This window comes from Macrotis lagotis, chromosome 1 (assembly GCF_037893015.1).
Source record: "Macrotis lagotis isolate mMagLag1 chromosome 1, bilby.v1.9.chrom.fasta, whole genome shotgun sequence".
In the NCBI taxonomy this organism is placed as follows: domain Eukaryota; kingdom Metazoa; phylum Chordata; class Mammalia; order Peramelemorphia; family Peramelidae; genus Macrotis; species Macrotis lagotis.
In genome coordinates this window covers 503,256,249-503,275,589 of record NC_133658.1, presented here as the reverse complement: position 1 = coordinate 503,275,589, position 19,341 = coordinate 503,256,249, and the positions used below count along the sequence as shown (strand labels likewise).

General features: G+C 38.9%; 2 protein-coding genes across 3 annotated transcripts in view; one reads left to right on the top strand and one right to left on the bottom strand.

The window, feature by feature from the left end:
* TIAM1 (TIAM Rac1 associated GEF 1) overlaps positions 1–17,490 on the bottom strand; it is a 355,527-nt gene extending 338,037 nt beyond the window's left edge. For both annotated transcript variants that reach the window (XM_074214024.1, XM_074214023.1), the window contains exon 1: positions 17,403–17,490. The gene's annotated coding sequence lies outside the window, so the exon portion shown is untranslated. The remainder of the gene's footprint in view (positions 1–17,402) is intronic.
* On the top strand, positions 1,511–2,996 carry LOC141520693 (emerin-like). Its single transcript, XM_074232450.1, has one exon. The coding sequence runs from the start codon at positions 1,519–1,521 to the stop codon at positions 2,341–2,343; it is 825 nt and encodes a 274-aa protein (XP_074088551.1). The 5' UTR covers positions 1,511–1,518; the 3' UTR covers positions 2,344–2,996.
* Positions 17,491–19,341: the final 1,851 nt, after the last annotated feature.

Sequence of the window (19,341 nt, the reverse complement as noted above, 5' to 3'; positions counted from 1 at the left end):
CACTGGATAGAGCATAGGCCCTGGAGTCAGGAGAACCTGAATTCAAATCCAGCCTCAGGCACTTAATAATGACCTAGCTTGGGCAAGCCAATTAACCCCACTGCCTTACAAAAACCTAAAATACTACTACTACTACTACTACTACTACTACTACTACTACTACTACTACTAATAATAATAATAATAATAATAATAATAATAATAATAATAATAATGGATTACACAGGATTAGCAGCATCTAAATTTAGGGTTTGTAAGACTTAAAATATATTCAGGAAGGCAAAGGAGCTTGGATTACAATCACTGAATCAACTACCCAGAAAACCAAACATTTTCTTTCAGGAGAAAAGATGGACATTCAAAGAAATAGTAGACTTTAAAGTGTTCCTGTTGAAATGACCAAGGCTGAACAGAAAATTTGATCTTCAAGTACAGGGCTAAGGTTATAGAGAGGGTGGATGGAAAGGAAAATTAGGAGGGATTTAATGATGTTGAATTGCTTGTACTCCTACATGGGATGATATTGATAACTCATATGAAGCTTCTCATTTATTAGAGCAGTTGGAAGGAGCATATATAGACAAGGCATGGGAGGGAGCTGAATATGAAGGTATAATATATTATAAAGATGGAGTTAATGACAGGGCAGCTAGATGGCAAAGTAGTTAGAACACCAGCCCAGGAGGAACTGAGTTTAAATCTAGCCTCGGATATTTAATAATTACTTGGCAGTGTGACTTTGGGCGAGTCACTTAAACCCCATTACCTTGCAAAAAAAAAGATGAAGTTAATGGATGAGAAAGGAATGTACTGGGAGAAATGGAAAAGAGAGGAAGAATAGGCTAAGATATTTCATGGAAAAAGAGGCAAGAAAAAGCTTTTGCAATAAAGTAGAAGGGGAGAGGTGAAGGAATGAGTGAGCCTTCATTTTCATCAGAAGTGGCTCAGAGAGGAAATAACATACACGCACTAAAGGGTATAAAAATCTATCTTACCATAGAGGAAAAAGGAGAGAAAAGGGATGGGAGAAATGAGACAGGAAGAGTGGTGGGGGTATATAGGTGATAGAAGAGAGAGGGAAAATAATGGGAGAAAGATATAACACTCTTTTGAGGAGAGTTCAAGTGAAAGGACAGAGAGGGAGAATAGAATAAATAGGGGTGGGGAGGAATAGGATGGAGGGGAAATGCAGGGAAATACATTTAGCAATAACTTTGGGGAAAAAATATTGAAGCAACTTCTCGAACACAGATTTAGATACACTTTTTTTTTCCTCTCACTTTATTTTTCTTGCAGTTTCTCTATCTTTGTGGGGGGGGGGGAATTATGTTTACTTTTACAGCAAGACTATTTCAGTAATGTGAAAATAAATAGCCTTCCCGCTGCGCCGCCCTTGGGGCTCGCGGGCTGAGGTGCCCTCGCGGAGGTGGGCCCGGACCCCGGCGGCCAAGCCCCCCACCCCCGCCCCGCCTCCGGCCTCCCTTCGTGTCCCAGGCTGTGGTCTCCCCCAAGCCCCCCATGGAGGGCTACCGCCGCCTCTCCGACCAGGAACTGATCAGGATGCTCAGACTCTACAACATCCCCCACGGGCCCGTCGTGGGTACGACCCGCAAACTCTATGAGAAGAAACTCTACGAATATGAAAGCCTGAGAACCAAGCTGAGCCCCGGGCCTGGCAGCTCTGCTTACCAGTATACAGAAGCCGTCGAAGGTGAAGCTCAAACAGAAAAGGAGAACGAGGACGACCTGGAAGACGGCGACTACGACAATTCCGACAAAGAGAGTTATTCAACCACCAGTATGTATGGGGATGCCGATACTACCCCCGTGCTGGCAGCCACGGCCAGGACCGGCTTCCAGGAGCCCCTAACCAGGACAAGCTACAGCAGTGACAGTGCCAGGACATCCACCCACTGCCGGCGCCCCTGGGTAGGAGAGAATATCCTCTACTCCTCAGAGCAGGAGGAGAACATGGCCAGCCACCAGGCCTACTTCCACCGGGACGACAAGACCTACCTAAGTCTTTCTCGCTATGGAGCCATCCCCGAATCAAACCCTGACTTGGTCTTCTCTTCCAGCCCAGCTGTTTCTTCTTCTTTTTCCGCTTCTACCTCAGTTCCCTTGACCACCTCAAGTTTCAGTTGGCATTCCCTCCCTCCCGAGGTGGCAGCCCACCAGGCCATTAGACCAGAGCAAAGCGCTAGGGCTCATCTCAGAAAGAATGACAGAATGGTGCCCCTTTGGATCCAGTTCCTTCTCTTCATTGGGTTTGCCCTATTTCTGGCCTTCTTTTACTATTTCATGCAGGCCGATAACGACAACCCCTTCCGTCTCCAGTACTGAGGGCCGCTTCTGGGCCCTGGGTGGAGGAGGCTGAATCCTCCCCGCCCCCCATTTTGACCTTCTCTGCCTCTCACCCTTGTTTTCTAGCCTGTCTTCTGGGATGAATGGGGCAGGGGGCGCAGGGATATCTTCCTGTTTTTGTTTGCTAGAGGTCCAGGGAAGAGCACCTCCGTGGCCCAGTTAGTTTCTCCTGGTCCTGCCTATAGTGCCTTGTTGTTTGGCTGCATTATAAGCCTTTTATTGGTTTGGCTGTTTAATTAAATGTTTGTTTCTAGAAAAAGAATTGTCCTCCCCACCCCACCACCATCATCTTTGGGCAGACACTTGGGGGGGGGCAGTTTTCTACAAATACTGTCCTTGAACAAAACAGTGCTCCAGCCCCTAGCCTAGCTTTCCGAGATTTCCCCAGGGAACTCACTCCTGAGGTCAGGGGGACTGGGGTCCAAACACCATCGTGTTCTTGAGGGCCTCGCTTCTTGACACCTCTCTTAGTATCTTAACTACTCCATATCACCTGATATGCCTTCTCCTGTCCCAGTGATGCCATTGTTCCACCCGCATCCCTGCCTTCCAGCTGAGGGCAAGGCCACTGACCCTCCCTTTGGGCCTCAGACTTGCTGGAGAAGTGAGACTAAACCCACAGTGTCAACCATCTTGCCTTTCAATTTATTCTCATATCCTTCATGAATAAAAGGATTTGTTTATTTTTCAAAAAAAAAGAAAAAAGAAAATAAATAATTTTTTTTAAAAAGAACTATGCAAAGTGAAGTATATGGGGCAGCTAGGTGGCGTAGTGGATACAGCAACAGAACTGGAGTCAGGAGTACCTGAGTTCAAATCCAGTCTCAGACACTTAATAATTACCTAGCTGTGTAGCTTTGGGCAAGACACTTAACCCCATTTGCCTTGCAAAAACTTTAAAAAAAAAAGTGAAGTATAAAGAGCTGGGAGATCATTGTGTACAATAGCAATAATGCTATAATGATGATCAACTGATCATCATTATATGATGATCAATACTATGATCACAGACAATTCGAAAGGACTCATGATAAAAAAATGCTATCATCTTCCACAAGAAAGTACTGATGAATTTTGACTACAAACTGAAGCATTATTTTCTCAGCTTCTTTTTTGCTTTCTTATTTTTTAAATTTTTCTAATATGGAAATATGTTTTATATGATTTCACATGTATAATTGAAATCACATTGATTGTCTTTTCATTTGATGGGGAGCAACCGTAACTCAAAATTTTAAAAGGATTTTTAAAATAAATGAATTTTTAAAATGTACACACAACTTGCTTTTAAGTTTAATCAAAATTAACATTTTCTCCATCACTTTCCTTAAGTCTAGTCAATAAATAAAATAACAAATCAACTCCTGATCTTTAGAACTTGTTGATTTTAAGGTGTGTAAATTAACACAATGAAAAGTTAACAACTTACTCTCCTGGGCCAAGACAAGCTTGGTTTCAACAAATCCCTGAGCCAGAATGACTGAAGAGTCCAGGATAATGACCAAGTTATAAACCTAGGAGACTAGAAGGATGGGAGAACCTGTGACAATAATAGGCAAGAGAAAGTATGCAGAAAAAATAGTATCAAATGCTACAGAGAGGGCAAAAGGACAAGGATTGAGAAAACTCATTTTTATTTAGCAAGAGAGAGATCATTGGTGATCTTGGAGCAGTTTCAGCAAATTAAAGGAGAAAGAAGTCAGGTTTCAAGGGGGTATAGTAGCAAGAAATTAATATAGACAGCTTATTATTTCTTTCCTTGTCCCTTAAAATTTGGCTGGGAAAGGGAAGAAAGATATAGGACTATAATTTCAGGGAATAGTAGGTCCAAATGAAGGTCATTTGAAGATGGGGAAGATATGAGTATATTTATGGGTAACAGGGAAAGAGCCAACAGTTCAGGAGTTGAAAATTAGAAAAAAAAAATGAAGTCACTTTTTTAGCACTCCTGGAAGAAGCATGAGAAGATGAGATCAAATGATCAAGTAAAAGGTTTCACATTGGTTCCTCTGGGCATAAAAGGTCTAGCCCAAGGGAAATTGCTGCTCCAGGTATTTTAGGAGATTGCCACTTTGGAATGCTTATAGACCAAGTGTTGTCTATGTGACTGTGGTGCACAAGGAAGCAAAGGGAAGTAATATTTTCTTTTAATTTAATTATAAATTATATTTTTAAACTCAATATTATGATCATTGCATTCTAATTCTAAACCTGAATCATTGGACTAGCTGAGCGAGGCTCATCTTAGAATATTTGGTGTTTGTCAGCAGGGTTTATCTTTAGTGACTTTAGGGTTAAATTCATTGTTAAAGCAGAATAAGAGTGATATGAAAGAAAGGGAACATTGTATTCTGTGGCCAAAATATGGTCAGGAGAAGGAGGAATCTCTCATTTCACTCTGTATGAAGCTTGTCAAAGAACTGTCTTTTTTTACAAAACAATAAAATTAAATACCCCCCCCAAAAAAAAGCTGGACCATCAATACAAGGAAAAGAGAAATAAAATTGTGCTTCTGTACTGAGCAACTCATGTAAGAGGTAAATACACATATATAAACATATACACATATATACCTATATTTAATGTTTGAAGATACTTGAAGGCAAAAAAAAAAGTAAATTTTGGAGCTAATAACAATAAAAGTGAATATGGCACTGCAATAAGGGGATAGAGACTAAAAATGGGACGCTTCATTGGAGAACACATTGAATTCTGCTAAGATTGAGACTCTAGAGAAAGATAGAAGCAAGAGTGAAGATAAAATTTAGGAATCAGCACAAATGGAATAAAAACTTTCTAGTTTCTGCTGAAATAAAACTCCCTTAGATGAAACCTCCCCTGGAGTCTAAGGGAACACCAAGGATATTGGGGAGTTGCAGAAAAAGTTTAAACAGCAAGCTAATGAATCCCCAGAACAATAGTTCTAATTCACATGACCAACAAGAAGCAATAATTTTCTCCAATCCTTACACCTTTCAAACCTCTCCAAAATAAGAACTATACACATGAAAAAAAAAGAAATTTCAGCTCTCTTCATGGTGTCTGAAACCAAGAACTCTTAATGAGTGATTGAAGTCAAATTGAAATGATAGTGAAGAAATAGTCCTGAAACATCATGGACTAAACCCTTCAACATCCCACTTACAGGTGAATCAATGTATTGTATGACTAAATTACAAAATTGAAGGGTGGGTAAAAATAGGGAAAGAAAAAGGAAAAATAGAGCAGAATATTTGTTTTAACCTAAGCAAAGGTTAACAATGAAGGGAAAACAACTATGGTAGCCTCTCACTAAGAACAGAGCCTATGGGAAAATGAGCAAGGAGGTAAAGAGGAGTGAAATAGAAAAAGAAAGATGAAAATCTTGTTTCTGTGATGGTAAGGGGTATCGATGATGAATGCTCCTACAGAGGGAAGGAAGATAGGAATTGTACAGTGCAGATCAGGGATTTCTGTGACATCCTACCTCATGTGAAGGGGAATCAAGAGCTTCTGAAAGCAAATGACATCCAGGAAAGGCAGGAAGCTAGGGGTAAATAGAGGAGAAAAGACCAGAGGGCAGGCAAAGGTTAATAATGAATTGCATAATCAAAGACAAAGGAAAATTCCTACTTTGGGGCAACATCCTCTCTATCACCTGCAGGAATTGGTATTTCTAAGAATAAGGCACCACAGACAAAGGCAGCTGGGTACAAGATTTACAAGGCAATAACAACTTGTCAAGTGTTTAAAAGGAACACAAAATACATACCTTAGAAGCTTTAATCACATGAGGAATACAAAGACTAAATAAGCATAAGGGCCATGACTGAAAGAATAAAAGACAGTGAAAACAAATAAAGAGATTAAAAAAATAACCTTTTGAGGAAAAATTAAAGAAAATGAAATGTTTTAAATTTGATTTTTTTCAGGGTGGCTAGGTAGTACAGTGGATAGAGCACCAGCCCTGGAGTCAGGAGTACTTGAGTTAAAATCTGACCTCAGGCACTTAATAATTACCTAGTTGTGTGGCCTTGGGCAAGCCACTTAACCCCATTTGCCTTGCAAAATTTTTTTTTATTTTTTTTTCATTGACATGCAAAAGTAGTATTCAACATTCAATCATTTGCAAATATGAGTTCTACATTTTTCAACCACCTTCCTTCCACTTGTCCCATGGCAATGGACAATCTGGTAAAAGTTGCACATGTAAAATTATATTTAACATATTTCCATATTAGTTATACTGTGAAAGAGGAATTAAAAAGGGAAAAAAATGAGAAAGAAAGAAAAGACATAAAAGAAATTTTAAAAAGTGAATATAGTATGCTTTGCTCCACATTCAGACTCTGAAGTTTGGGGGGGGGGCTTTCCCTAGATGTGAATGTCAAAAAAAATTTTAAATGTCATGAAAACATATTGAAGGAGTCAAGGAATTTTTTCTTGAAAATTTTTTTTAAAAGGTGGAGAAGAGGGGAGACACTAATGCATTGTTGGTGGAGTTTTGAACTGAACCAACCTTTCTGGAGAGTAATTTGGAATTACACTCCAAGGGCAATAAAACTGTGCATAAACTTTGATTTAGCATTACCACTATAGACCTGTATCCCAAAGACATCACAAAAAAGGATAAAAAATCCACATGTGCAAAAATGTTCATAGCAGTTCTTTTCATGGATTGCAAAGAATTGGACATTGAAGAGAAGTCCTTCAACTAGGAAATGGCTGAACAAATTGTGGTGTATATAAATGTGACAGAACACTATTGTTCTATACAAAATCAAGAGAGATGGGACTAAAAACCTAGAAGGACTTACATGAACTGATGCTGAGTGAAATGAGCAGAATCAGAAGAATATTATACACACAACAATATTGGGTAATGATCAACTCTGATAGATCATTCATTTCAGCAAGTACAATAATGAAAGACAATTCTAAAAGACTTGTGATGGAAAATTCCATCCATATCCAGAGAGGAACTGTGGAGTTTGAATGCCAATCAAAGCTTATTATTTTCAATTTTTAAAAGTTGTCTTTTGTATTATTTTTTTCTCTCTAGTATTTCTTTCTTTCTGATTGGATTTGATTCTTCTTTCAAAACAAGAAGAATTTGAATCTATGTTTAGCATAATTATACATGTAGAACCTATATTAAATCGCTTTCTGTCGGGGAATCAGGGAGGGAAGGGAAGTAGGGAGAAAAATGTAAAATGCAAAACCTTGAAAAAAAGGTGGGTGAAAACTATTGTTTCATATTGTTGGAACAACAAATAAATAAAAATATATTTTTTTAAAAAAGGAGAGAAGAATTAAACAAATGGAAGAAAGATCTAAGAAGTAATAAGCAAAACTAGTAAAAAGCAAAACTCCAAAACTAAAGAAAGAAGGAAGAAAATTTATTGGGGGGGGGGGGGTACGTCAAAGTGAGAACAAGAAAATTGGTTGGAATAGCATTGCCTTAAAGTAGATTAAGCTAAAATAAATAAAGAAATTGAGGAAGGAAAAAAATGCTAATTCAGAAAAAAAAAATGAAGACAAATGAAAGAAACATTAACCTAACTCATAGCTTTAAATATGTAGGATTTAAATGTGAATATTTATACAATCCGAAAGAATATAAAATATTGGATAAGAAAACAAAACCCTATGAATTAAGATAGATACACACACACACACACAAACTAAAGACATACAGGATAAAAATGAGAAACTAAAAAAAAGACTTATTTAGTCTGTATCAGATCACTCTAAATAAAGCAGAAATTGAAATCATAACATCAGAGAAACTAAACAAACATTCGCAACATAAAAACAGGATTATCAAAGAAACTATTGTTCTAAAAGGAATCATAGACAACAAATTAATAACATCAATATTAAACTCAATATTTGATGAACCAGAAAAACATAAATTATTTTGGAAAGACTACCCTATTTGATAAAAACTGCTGGGAAAAGCTGAAAGAAGTCTGACAGATTTTAAGCCAATCAAAACCTTACAATGCATCTCACAATACATTCTAAATAGATATATAACAGAGTCTGAACACAGACCAAAGTTTACTATTTTCAATTTTTAAAATTTAATTTATGGGTTTTTTCCTCTCTTAGTTTTTTCATTTTGCTCTGATTCTCCTTTCACAACATGATTAATATGGAAATATGTTTAACCTAGAGTTATACGTAGACAATCTATTAGATTACACTGTCAGGGAGAGGGTAGAGGGAAGAGGAGAGAGAAAAATATAAAACTCAAAACTTTACTAAAAAATGTTGTAAACTATATATGTAGTTGGAATAATAAATAAAATTTTAAAACAAATTAAATCAAAATTAAATAAATAAATAATGAATGATAAATAAATAAGTAATGAATAAATAAATACAATTTTAAAATAAATGGATACATAACCTAGATATTCTGGATCATAATATAAAAAAATTAGAAAAGAAACAATATATGCTATTCTCAGCTATGGATAGAAGATATTTTCTTAACCAAACAAGAGATAGAGGAAAATACAGAAGATAAAATGGATAACTAGATAAATAAAAAAGATGAAGATACATAAAACTGAAATGTCTCTGGACAAAGAAAAGTAATAGACCTAGGATAAGAAGGAAAACAGTAGAATGGGGGGATCTTTATATCAAATTTCTTTAATAACTGCTATTTAAGGAATATAAATGATTAACAGATGTTATGTATTTACATATATATGTATGCACAATATATTCAGTTTATACATATATATGTACAATATATTCAGTACATACACACATATATATATATATGTACACATAAGAGAGAAACAGGAAGGGAGAAAAGGAGGGAGGGGGGAGAGGAAGGAGAGAGAGAGAGAGAGAGAGAGAGAGAGAGAGAGAGAGAGAGCTCTCAAAAGTAGGTGGCCCAATGGATAAAGTGCTGGGCCTGAAGACAAAAAGACTGAGTTCAAATCTAGCCTCAGTCACTTCTTAGCTGTGTCCATCTAGGTAACTCATTTTACCTCTTGTTTGCCGCACTTTCCTCTACTGTAAAATGGGGAAAATAATATCACCTACTTCCCAGAATTGAGGTTGTGAAGATTAAATGAAAAAATATGTATAAAATGTCTAACACATAGTAGATACTATATAAATGCTAGCTATTAGGACCCAAAGTCATCCCTTATATATAAAAAATGAACAGTTGTCAAAAGAACAAAACTACTAACCACAAGTAAGAGTGCTCCAAATCACTAAGAATCAGTGTTATGTAAATCAAAACAACCTAAGTTTTCATCTCACACTCAGCAAATTGGCAACAAAGACAAAAGTTGGGAATAATCAAAGTTGAAGGGTTATAGAAAAATTGGCATATGCATGCATTGCTGGTAGAGCTATGAATCAATAGAACCACTTAGAAACACAATTTAGAAATATTCAAAAAAAGTATCTAAACTATCCATACCCTTTGGAATAAGAGTTTCCATTTCTAGTCTTCTACCAAGTTCAAAGATATCACTGATATTAGAATAAAGTTGCCATGAACACAAAAATAACTATAGCAGCACTTTATGTGGTAGCAAAGAATTAGAAACACATATATTTGCCCACAGATTTAAGAATGGATAATCAAATTATGTTACAAAATCAAATTATATTACAAAAGTAATTAAATGTAACTAGCTAGAAGAAATAATGAACAGGATGGATACAATGAAGAATCAAAAGATCAACATGAATTGATGCACACCAAAGTAAGAAGATTCAAAAAAAAAAAACTTGCAAAGTACAATAAAAACAATACCCTCCCCCCATTAAATGGTGCAAAATTTTAAAGAATATATGCTCCTTGAAAAAAAGAGAAATGAGAAGACAATCCATGCTTCTTTGCAGAGGTGGGTGTTCCATAATTATCGTACACTGTATATGGTTTCAGAATTTTTGATTTAATGATCAGTCATGCTAATATCTTCTTTTTATTTTATATTTAAAAATACTACTTGTTATATAGGTTGGTTTCCTGAGAGGAAAAGTGGTAAGAATGTTGGGGAAAATAACTACAACAATAACAAATAAACAATAAAAACTTGCTTTCAAAAATTAAAAACATTATCCAAGAAGGGGTCCACAGACCTCACCACTCAAAAAGATCCATTTCTTAAGTTAAGAACTCCAGTTCTAGATCTTGTGAGAATGCCTTAAGGAAATTTCTCTAGACAAGGATCTTACACTAACCTAGGAGGAATGTGATAAGAATGGGCAGGAATAGAGTGGGGGAAAGTCCTTCAACTGTAAAAGAATATACATTGAAACTTTAATTTAAAAAAAATACATTTTTTATGGGGCAGGGGAAACGTAAGCCTACACAGCTACTATTTTCCCTTTTATTTTCTTACACCATGTATAGGATGGTGCTTTGTCTTTATTGCTACTAATGTATTAAGAGATTTTTTTAAAAAACTTTTTATCCTCATGATGAGCAAGATGAGCAGAACCAAAAAACATTGTACACCCTAACAGCAACATGGGAGTGATGGTCAACCTTACTAGACTTGCACATTCCATCAGTGCAACAATTAGGCACAATTTTGGGATGGAGAATACCATCTGTATCTAGAGAAAGAACTGTGGAGTTTGAACAAAGACCAAAGACTATTACCTTTAACTTAAAAAAAAAAAAACAGAACATTATCTTATTATGTAATTTTGCTGTCTCTTATACTTTATGTTTCTTCCTTAAGGATATGATTTCTCTCTCATCACATTCAACTTAGATCAATGTATATCATGGAAACAATGTAAAGACTAACAGACTGCCTTCTTGAGGGGCAGGGGAGGGAAGCAAGATTAGGGGAAAAATTGTAAAATTCAAAATAAATAAAATCTTTTTTTTGTTTGTTTTGCAAGGCAATGGGGTAAAGTGGCTTGCCCAAGGCCACACAGCTAGGTAATTATTAAGTGTCTGAGGCCAGACTTGAACTCAGGTACTCCTTGACTCCAGGGCCAGTACTCTGCGCCACCTAGCCACCCCCCACTGCACCACCTAGCCGCCCCAATAAAATCTTTCTTAAAAAAAACTTTTTATCCTCTTGATAGATATTTGTATGTCATTTAAAAGAAACTAATGAAGCTGAGACTGAGGAATAACTTGCTGATTTAAACTTTTTAAAAAAGATATTTTTCCAAGTAAGGAAATACTGTGAGATTTTGTGGAAAATATGATTTGTGATTTCAGTGTTGATTTTTCCTAATGCAATTTATTTATTTGAAAAATAACATTTTTTTCCTTTAGGAAAATTCCTAAGCACAAGTTAAATATTGATTGTTTAAAAGTTTTAAAGGCAAGATATTTGCCTTCAAGATGGACTAAAAACTATCTAGATGACTTTGATTACATTAAATTAAAAAGCTTTTGCACAGACAAAACCACTGTAACCAAGATCAAAAGAAATGTAATAAACTGGAAAACAACTAATATTTCTGACAAAGCACTCAATTCTAAAATATACAAAGAAATAAGTAAAAAATTTTTTAAATAAAGTCATTCCCCAATTGACAAATGGTCAAAGGATATGCAAAGGCAATTTACAGATGAGATCAAAGCAATCCATAGTCATATGAAAAATTGCTCTAAATCATTATTTATTAGAGAAGTGCAAATTAAAGCCACTGTGAGGTACCACCTCACACCTCTCAGACTGGCCAATATGACCAGGAAGGATAATGATCATTGTTGGAAGGGCTGTGGGAAATCTGGGACACTGTTGGTGGAGCTGAGAACTCATCCAATCTTTGGAGATTATACCCAAAGGGCAACAAAAATGTGCATACCCTTTGATCCAACAATACCACTACTGGGCCTGAAGAGATGATGAAAAAGGGTAAAAACATCACTTGTACAAAAATATTCATAGCAGCCCTGTTTGTGGTGGCAAAGAATTGGAAATCAAGGTAAATATTCTTCAATTGGGGAATGGCTTAACAAACTGTGGTATATGTATGTCATGGAACATTATTGTTCTATTAGAAACCAGGAGGGATGGGAATTCAGGGAAGCCTGGAGGGATTTGCATGAACTGATGCTGAGTGAGATGAGTAGAACAAGAAAAACACTGTACACCCCAAGAGCAACATGTGGGCAATGATCAACCTTGTTGGAATTGCACATTCCATCAGTGCAACAATCAGGGACAATTTGGAGCTGTCTGCAATGGAGAATACTATCTGTATCCAAAGAACTGTGGAGTCTGAACAAAGACCAAGGACTATTCCTTTTAATTTAGGGAAAAAACTGATATCTTATTGTCTGATCTTGCTATCTCTTATACTTTATGTTTCTTCCTTAAGGATATGCTGTCTCTCTCCTCACATTCAATTTGGATCAATGTATACCATGGAAACAATGTAAAGACTGGCAAATTGCCTTCTGTGGGAAGTGGGGGAAGGAAGTAAAATTAGAGGGAAAATTGTAAACTCAAAATAAATAAAATCTTAAAAAAAAGATATTCGCCTTCAAAATGACTATAAATAATCATATGATTTGAAAGAAGCTCTTTATTTCAAACTGGTTGTGATAATGTGTATGTAGATGCTGTAAAATGCAGCCTAATGCCAAGGAAGATATTATAAAGTATCTATAGATTCAAAAGAAATACTTTCCCCACCATCAGTTTTGTGTATTTTCCCTTTCCATCACTGTAAGACATTTAAACTTTGTTATTTCTGTTCCTTTACCCTTGGGTGTGGTATATTCCATTAAATTGTTTTTTACACAGTATTGCCTGCATCAGAAATACAGCAACTTTCAAACCAAAGATCAATAAAAGTATTCTCACATGTTAAAAAAAAATACACTTTCAATGACTCCTCACTCCAAAGAACACAGTATCAATCTTTATACTATAAAATGAAAGAAGAAATGAGATCCTGACATTTGATCTGAAAAAAAAAGACAATAAAGACAGTATAACATTAAGATACTTCAAATCTAATATTCCTATTTCAATGTATAGTTGGGGTATGGAGTTTGGGGGAAGGGGGTTAGTTAGAGACACTTGCACCAATGTAAAAATTTGATATTACAAAGTTTAGTTCTTTAAAATGAGATAATATTTCAATTGTGAGAGCCTAATAACTAGACAGAGTAGATAGAGTTGGAGATTAACCTCATATGATCATTATTTTTTTCAAGTCTTATACTACACAGTTATTACTTTAAAAGATCTAAGATTTAAAAAATTAATTTTTTAAAAAGATCTACGTTTTTGTCCTTTAATAAACAAGTATCAGAAGCCATACATAACTTAATATATAGTATTCAGGAATTGCTATGGCTTTAAAAGTTCATTGCCCAGTGGTCAACTTTTTCAAACTCAGTTAGACTTTTTCTCAGCAGACAACTCACTACTTTAAGCCTTTCAGTCTTGATAGCTTCTTATAAAGTTGTACTAGAATTCTAATTAGAGAAACAAGGTTACCTTTGCCACCTTCATAGTGGAGACATTATTAAAACTCAAAAACTAAACTTACCTTTTTTGTTCCCAGTAGATCCTCCCCACTTTGCACAACCCTATAGATTTAGTTTCATTATTAATTCCTGGACAAAATAGCACTATAGGTTTTACATGTTCTCATGTTCTTATCTGTACCATCCATTTACCATTCACACACTACTCTTAGGTCAACCAGGTGTAGTAGAAAGCCCACTCACCTAGGAAGATCTAAGACCTATATTCCAGTCTTAGTTCTACCACTAAATAGCAAAGTGACCCGGGGCAAATGACTTTACCTATTCTGACCACACTTTCTATCCATAAAAATGAAAGGTATGGAAAATTTCTTTTTTACTCTAACAATTTACAAATTTAAAAAAAATTGCTAGGTCCTCAAGGTTATGGAACTGGTTATCATGCAAATAGTATTCAATAACTCCTGTACTGAAATTTGCTTAGCCTATCCATTTAGAAATCTGAACCTAAAATAATGAATAAAAGCAGTAGAAAAATGAGTCCCAAAGTGGGATGTAATGAACAGGGAATAAAACTTGGGTTCAGGAACATAAGCTGATGTTGGCTATGTTACCTTATTCAAGTCACAATCTCTTTATGCTTCAATTTTCATATACATATATATATATATATATATATGTATATACATATATATATATATATGTAAAGCGGTAGGCCACAACCTCTACAATCTCTCTCAGCTCTAAGTCTATGATCATATTTTTCTGAACTCCCCTAATCATAGTGTGATAGTGTTACTTGAGATAGGAAAGGAGAAAGACCAAAGCTGTTTTAACATTCTTTTCTAGAAAGGGATGGGGGGGGGGGGAGAGTAATAGAGTAGTCCTGAAAGAGTAAAAAGTCTTTCTCCAAGTTCCCTTCAGATCAACATTAGAGTACAGTTAAATTGTCAGCTAACAAGAATTCCTAACCAGACCTCCTTTTGCTCTCAAACTTTATCCCTAAAAGGAAGGAAAACTAGACCTCAGCAACTACACAAAGCAGAGAATTCTTTTATTATGCCCCAAAAAGCCCCAAAATTATTTTGGGATAGTAACAATAATTAACTTCACTAGCACTAATATTAAAATTTTAAACTTAGTTATTAGCCTTATAGTCAAAAACAGTTCAATAAAGTACAGATAGAAATAATCAATCCATTCTAAGATTCTATGACATATGTTGATGATCAGTATTTTAATCAACCTTATAGAAGAACGACCAGGTTAGAGGAACTTTTCACCGGAAAAGGTTGAGAGTTAGGTTAAAAAGAAAATTTCATGTGGCATGGGTTATTGTTGTATACCACAAAACAATGAAATATTGTACTTAGAAAATCCTAGGGAATCAGCAAAGGTACTAATTGGGACAATTAACAGATATTTCAAAATTATGAAGATCAAGGAAGACTTGAACGAAGAGAGGAGAGGAGACAGCTAACCTATTCTTTTGTGGAGGGGAAAAGTCCACAGGTGTTACATATTGTACATGTTTTCAGACTTTTTTAAACAACATTCAGTTATACTGATTCTTTTTCCTCTTTTTTTAAAAAAAACAATTTTTTAAATGGAATGGCTCTCTGGAAGGGAAGAATTTTGGGGAATACTATGATGATGTATGAAACAGAAGACATTGCATGTTCTCAGTAGATGATCCTATAATACAGATGAGGCAATCATTCAACATACCTGAATGATCTGTGCTTGTGATAGAGATTTTTGATTGAGGTGGAAGAGGCAATAGATATCAGGGTTAAGCATAAAGGGCAGTCTTCTACTCATGCTTTATTTTCTCCAACTCAGTTTTTAACTTATTCCCTGAAGTTATCTTCTCCTGTGGCTCTCATTTATTCAGAAAACCTTTATTTCTCTTCTCAAAAAACCTTAGCTCATATCTCTCCAATTGTGTGTATATATGTATGTGTATACACACATATAAACACACATATATGGGTCTTCATTATTTTGCCCACTCAGCAGCCATCCAAGATGAAGGAGATGGAAGGTTCTACATCTTCACTAAGACAACTTTCTCTGATATCAAGAACAGCACAGCAAACTGAAGGCTAAGGCGAATTGAAATACAAACCAGAAAAAAGAAATACTACATTTGTGAGCATGCATGTAATATTAAACACCTAAGCATAAGCCCAAACAGAACATGAGATGTTAAAGGCAAAAAATACCATTGAGCCATTTAAAGGAGAATGGGGGGAGAAGTTGGCCGGAAGAAATAAACCCTTAACTCGAGGCATGGGGGAAGGGGGGGAGAAGAGAAGGACATGGTAAAGTCAGCACTGATAGATTACATCAATATCTCAGTTTTGATGCCTCTCTCTCTCTCTCTCTCTCTCTCTCTCTCTCTCCTCCCCCAAGCTTTTGAGCATGGTGGGCCTCTGTTGTGGAAATCTGCACTGCTGAATCCCCCAGTTCTGGTCAATCAGAGCCCCCCGTAGTCCGGTGAAGAAGATTCACAGATACCGCCTAGCTTGCTAGAAGTCTCGCTCCTCAGAAGCTAAGACACAAGCTGGTAATGGAAGGGGAAATGGAATTAAGGAATACATGGCACTGCATCATCATCATCTCTGAAAAAGAGCCTGAGGAAAGTCACCTGACAGTCTCCAAGGCATCGCCCACCCATTTACCAGCCACTCAAAAGGAAAGGGTCCAGGCGATTCCCGGAGTAGCAGGCTCTCACCCAATGATGAAGTCTGTAAACAAAAGCAGGCCCGGCTCCGACGGCAAGTGGCATACCGGGGATGAGGAGACAATATGGGGGGCGGGGGGGGGCCGTTTGGCAGGGAAGAAAAGCCAGGCTTGTAGAAGCCGTAATTGCCAACATCCTGCTTCCCAAGCCAGAGGGCGCCCGGCACGGCTCGGAGCGCCCGGGAAGCCGGAGCAGCCCCCGGTGACAACTCATTGTCTCGGGCGTCAGCTAAGAGAAGCCCAGGGGAGCGGGCAGGGTGGCAGCGCTGTAAAGCCTCCTCCTCGGCGGGCTCCCCCGCGCCGGCCAGCTCCACAGCCCGCTCTCCCTTCCCCTCTGCGGCCAGGCTGACCACATGAAGCCCATTGTGCGCCTTCTTCGGCAGCGGCGCCCTGGCTGGGCAGCGCGGGCCGTGGAGCCGGGGGCCGGGGGGAGGCTGGCTGCCTCCGGCCGGCCCGAGCTCTCCGGGAGAGGGAGGGACCGGGACGGACCTCTGCGCCCCGTCCCGGCACTGACACTCGGGCTCCTCTGCCCCGCAGCCTCTCCGCTCTGCTCCTGCCCGCTTCGCGCAGTCTGCGGAGCCATCCATGTGCACTCCGCGGGTTCCACTCCCGCCTAACACACACACACACACACACACACACACACACACACACACACACACTCACACATACAGACACATAGATTCACATACACACACACACACACACACACACACACACACACACACACACACACACACGCCCCTCTAAAGAGGAGGGAAAACAAAACAGAACCGAGGCAAAACCCAGGGATGCTAAAAATGCGATCCCGGGGACGGCCGGGGCAATCCTGCGCTGCCGCCCGGGCGCCCGCACTCACCTGCCATCCCCCGGCCTGTGTCTCGCAAGGGGCGCCGGAGACAATAAGAGGGAGCCGCTCGCTGGGCACGCGGAGGAGCCGGGCTGGGGCCGGCACACGGCGGCTCTCACCTACGTAGCCTGGCTAGAAGTGGAGCAGCTGCGGCGCTCCACGCTACGCGTCGGGGCTGCGGGCCCCGCTCGGCGTCGCCCAATCCGAGGGGCCGTGTGGCTCCCGCAGGCGGCCCCAGGGGCGGGGACGGAGGACGCCTCTCCGGTTGGACAGCGGAGCCGTCGCTCCGGCCCGGCGCGGCCAATCGGCGCCCGCAGAGGGAGTAGCGGGGCGTTCGGAGTTGGGATGTGCAGGACTGGGCGCGCACGTTGGGAGCCGCGCTTTCTCCTAGGCCCGAGCTTCTCGCCGCCGGCCCGCGGGCTGTGGCTGGCAAGCGCCCCGAGCGGAGCCCTGGGAATGGAGGACGGAGAAGGCAGGCGCGGAGCGGGCCGGGGCACGAAGGCAGCACGCGCCCGGGCCGGGGGCCGGGGCCGGGGCCGGGGACCGGGCAGGGATTCTACCCGACACCTCGGGCGGGGCTCGGGACGCTGGCCGCCCGCGAGCGGAGCAGGCTTCCGCCCCCCGGGAGGGCTCCTCTGCCTTCTCTCCCACCTGGGGCCGCCCGGACCTGGGCCTGGAAGGGGGCGGGGACGGCAGGGAGACGGGTGACCGCGCTGGAGGGCCTGGGAGGGAGGGCAGCGTGCAACGCCGAGGAAGAAAGGCTCCCTTTGTCCGGGAGGAGGGCCTGGGGCAAAGGGGGGACAGCGGGAGGTTGGCACCGGGCGAGAGGCGCCAGACTTGTGCCGCAGCCGCCCCGCCCGCAGCCCGGGCTTGTCCCGCCTCACGGCGTGGCCGTCCTGGGCCGTCCTGGGCCCACGCTGCAGCCTCAAACTCCGCTAACACCAAGTGTCGGAGCTTGGAGTGCTGCGGCCGCTGCCTGGCGGACCGGGCCAGTCTGCACACCGACTGCTCGTAAAGTTTCCTGTTCGGTGCATGCATACGTACATACATGCATACATATATGGAAAATAAATATATAAAACATATAAGTATATAATGTATAAATATAGAGATATAAGTATATAATGTATATATATGAATATGTAAAATATAAAAATATATCTATATAAGTATATAACACAAATATAGAGATATAAGTATATAATGTATATATAGATATATGAATATGTAAAATATAAAAATATATCTAAAATATATAAATATGTAGATATAAATATACAAAATATACAAATATATATAAAATATATTAGTATATAATGTATAAATAGATATAACTATATAAAATATATGAATATATAAAATACAAAAATATAGCTAAATATAAGTATATAAAAACATAGATATGAATATATAAAATATATAAAATAAACACACACATAAGTATTTGTGTTTATTTTAGACTTAGAAATCAATAGAAATAATATTTTCTTCCCATCCCTCTATGGATCATATTATATTCTTAGGAGATCATTATTTATCAAAAACTTTAAGGGAAAATATGAATAAAAATCATATGGGATCCATCTTTAGTTGAGATCTACTATGGTGGAGAAAGCATCCATCCTGAAGAGTTAATAATAACAGTTTTTTCCTTCTACAAGAGGTCTTTAAAGAGGATTGAGTCTTAGAGCTGTTACCAGCTAACTATTTAGGAAGGGAACCTCAGAATGAGTTCTTGCTAAAATGGGAGACAAGATAGGAAGAGGGGAATAAGTGAGATAGGGTTCTAGGAAGGGGGATGCAAAGACAAACTTCATATTCTTCTCAGTTTGACTCAGAAATAGACAGGGTCCAATTGATTATATTAACTGACTAAACTTGACTGTAAGTCTCTTCCTAGAAGATTGTACAATATTGGTCTCTTGGAGCATACTTCTTGGTTCATGAT

What these genes read in the sequence shown, in the direction of transcription:
- LOC141520693 (XM_074232450.1), top strand. Translation starts at nt 1,519, where the DNA reads ATGGAGGGCTACCGCCGCCTCTCCGACCAGGAACTGATCAGGATGCTC.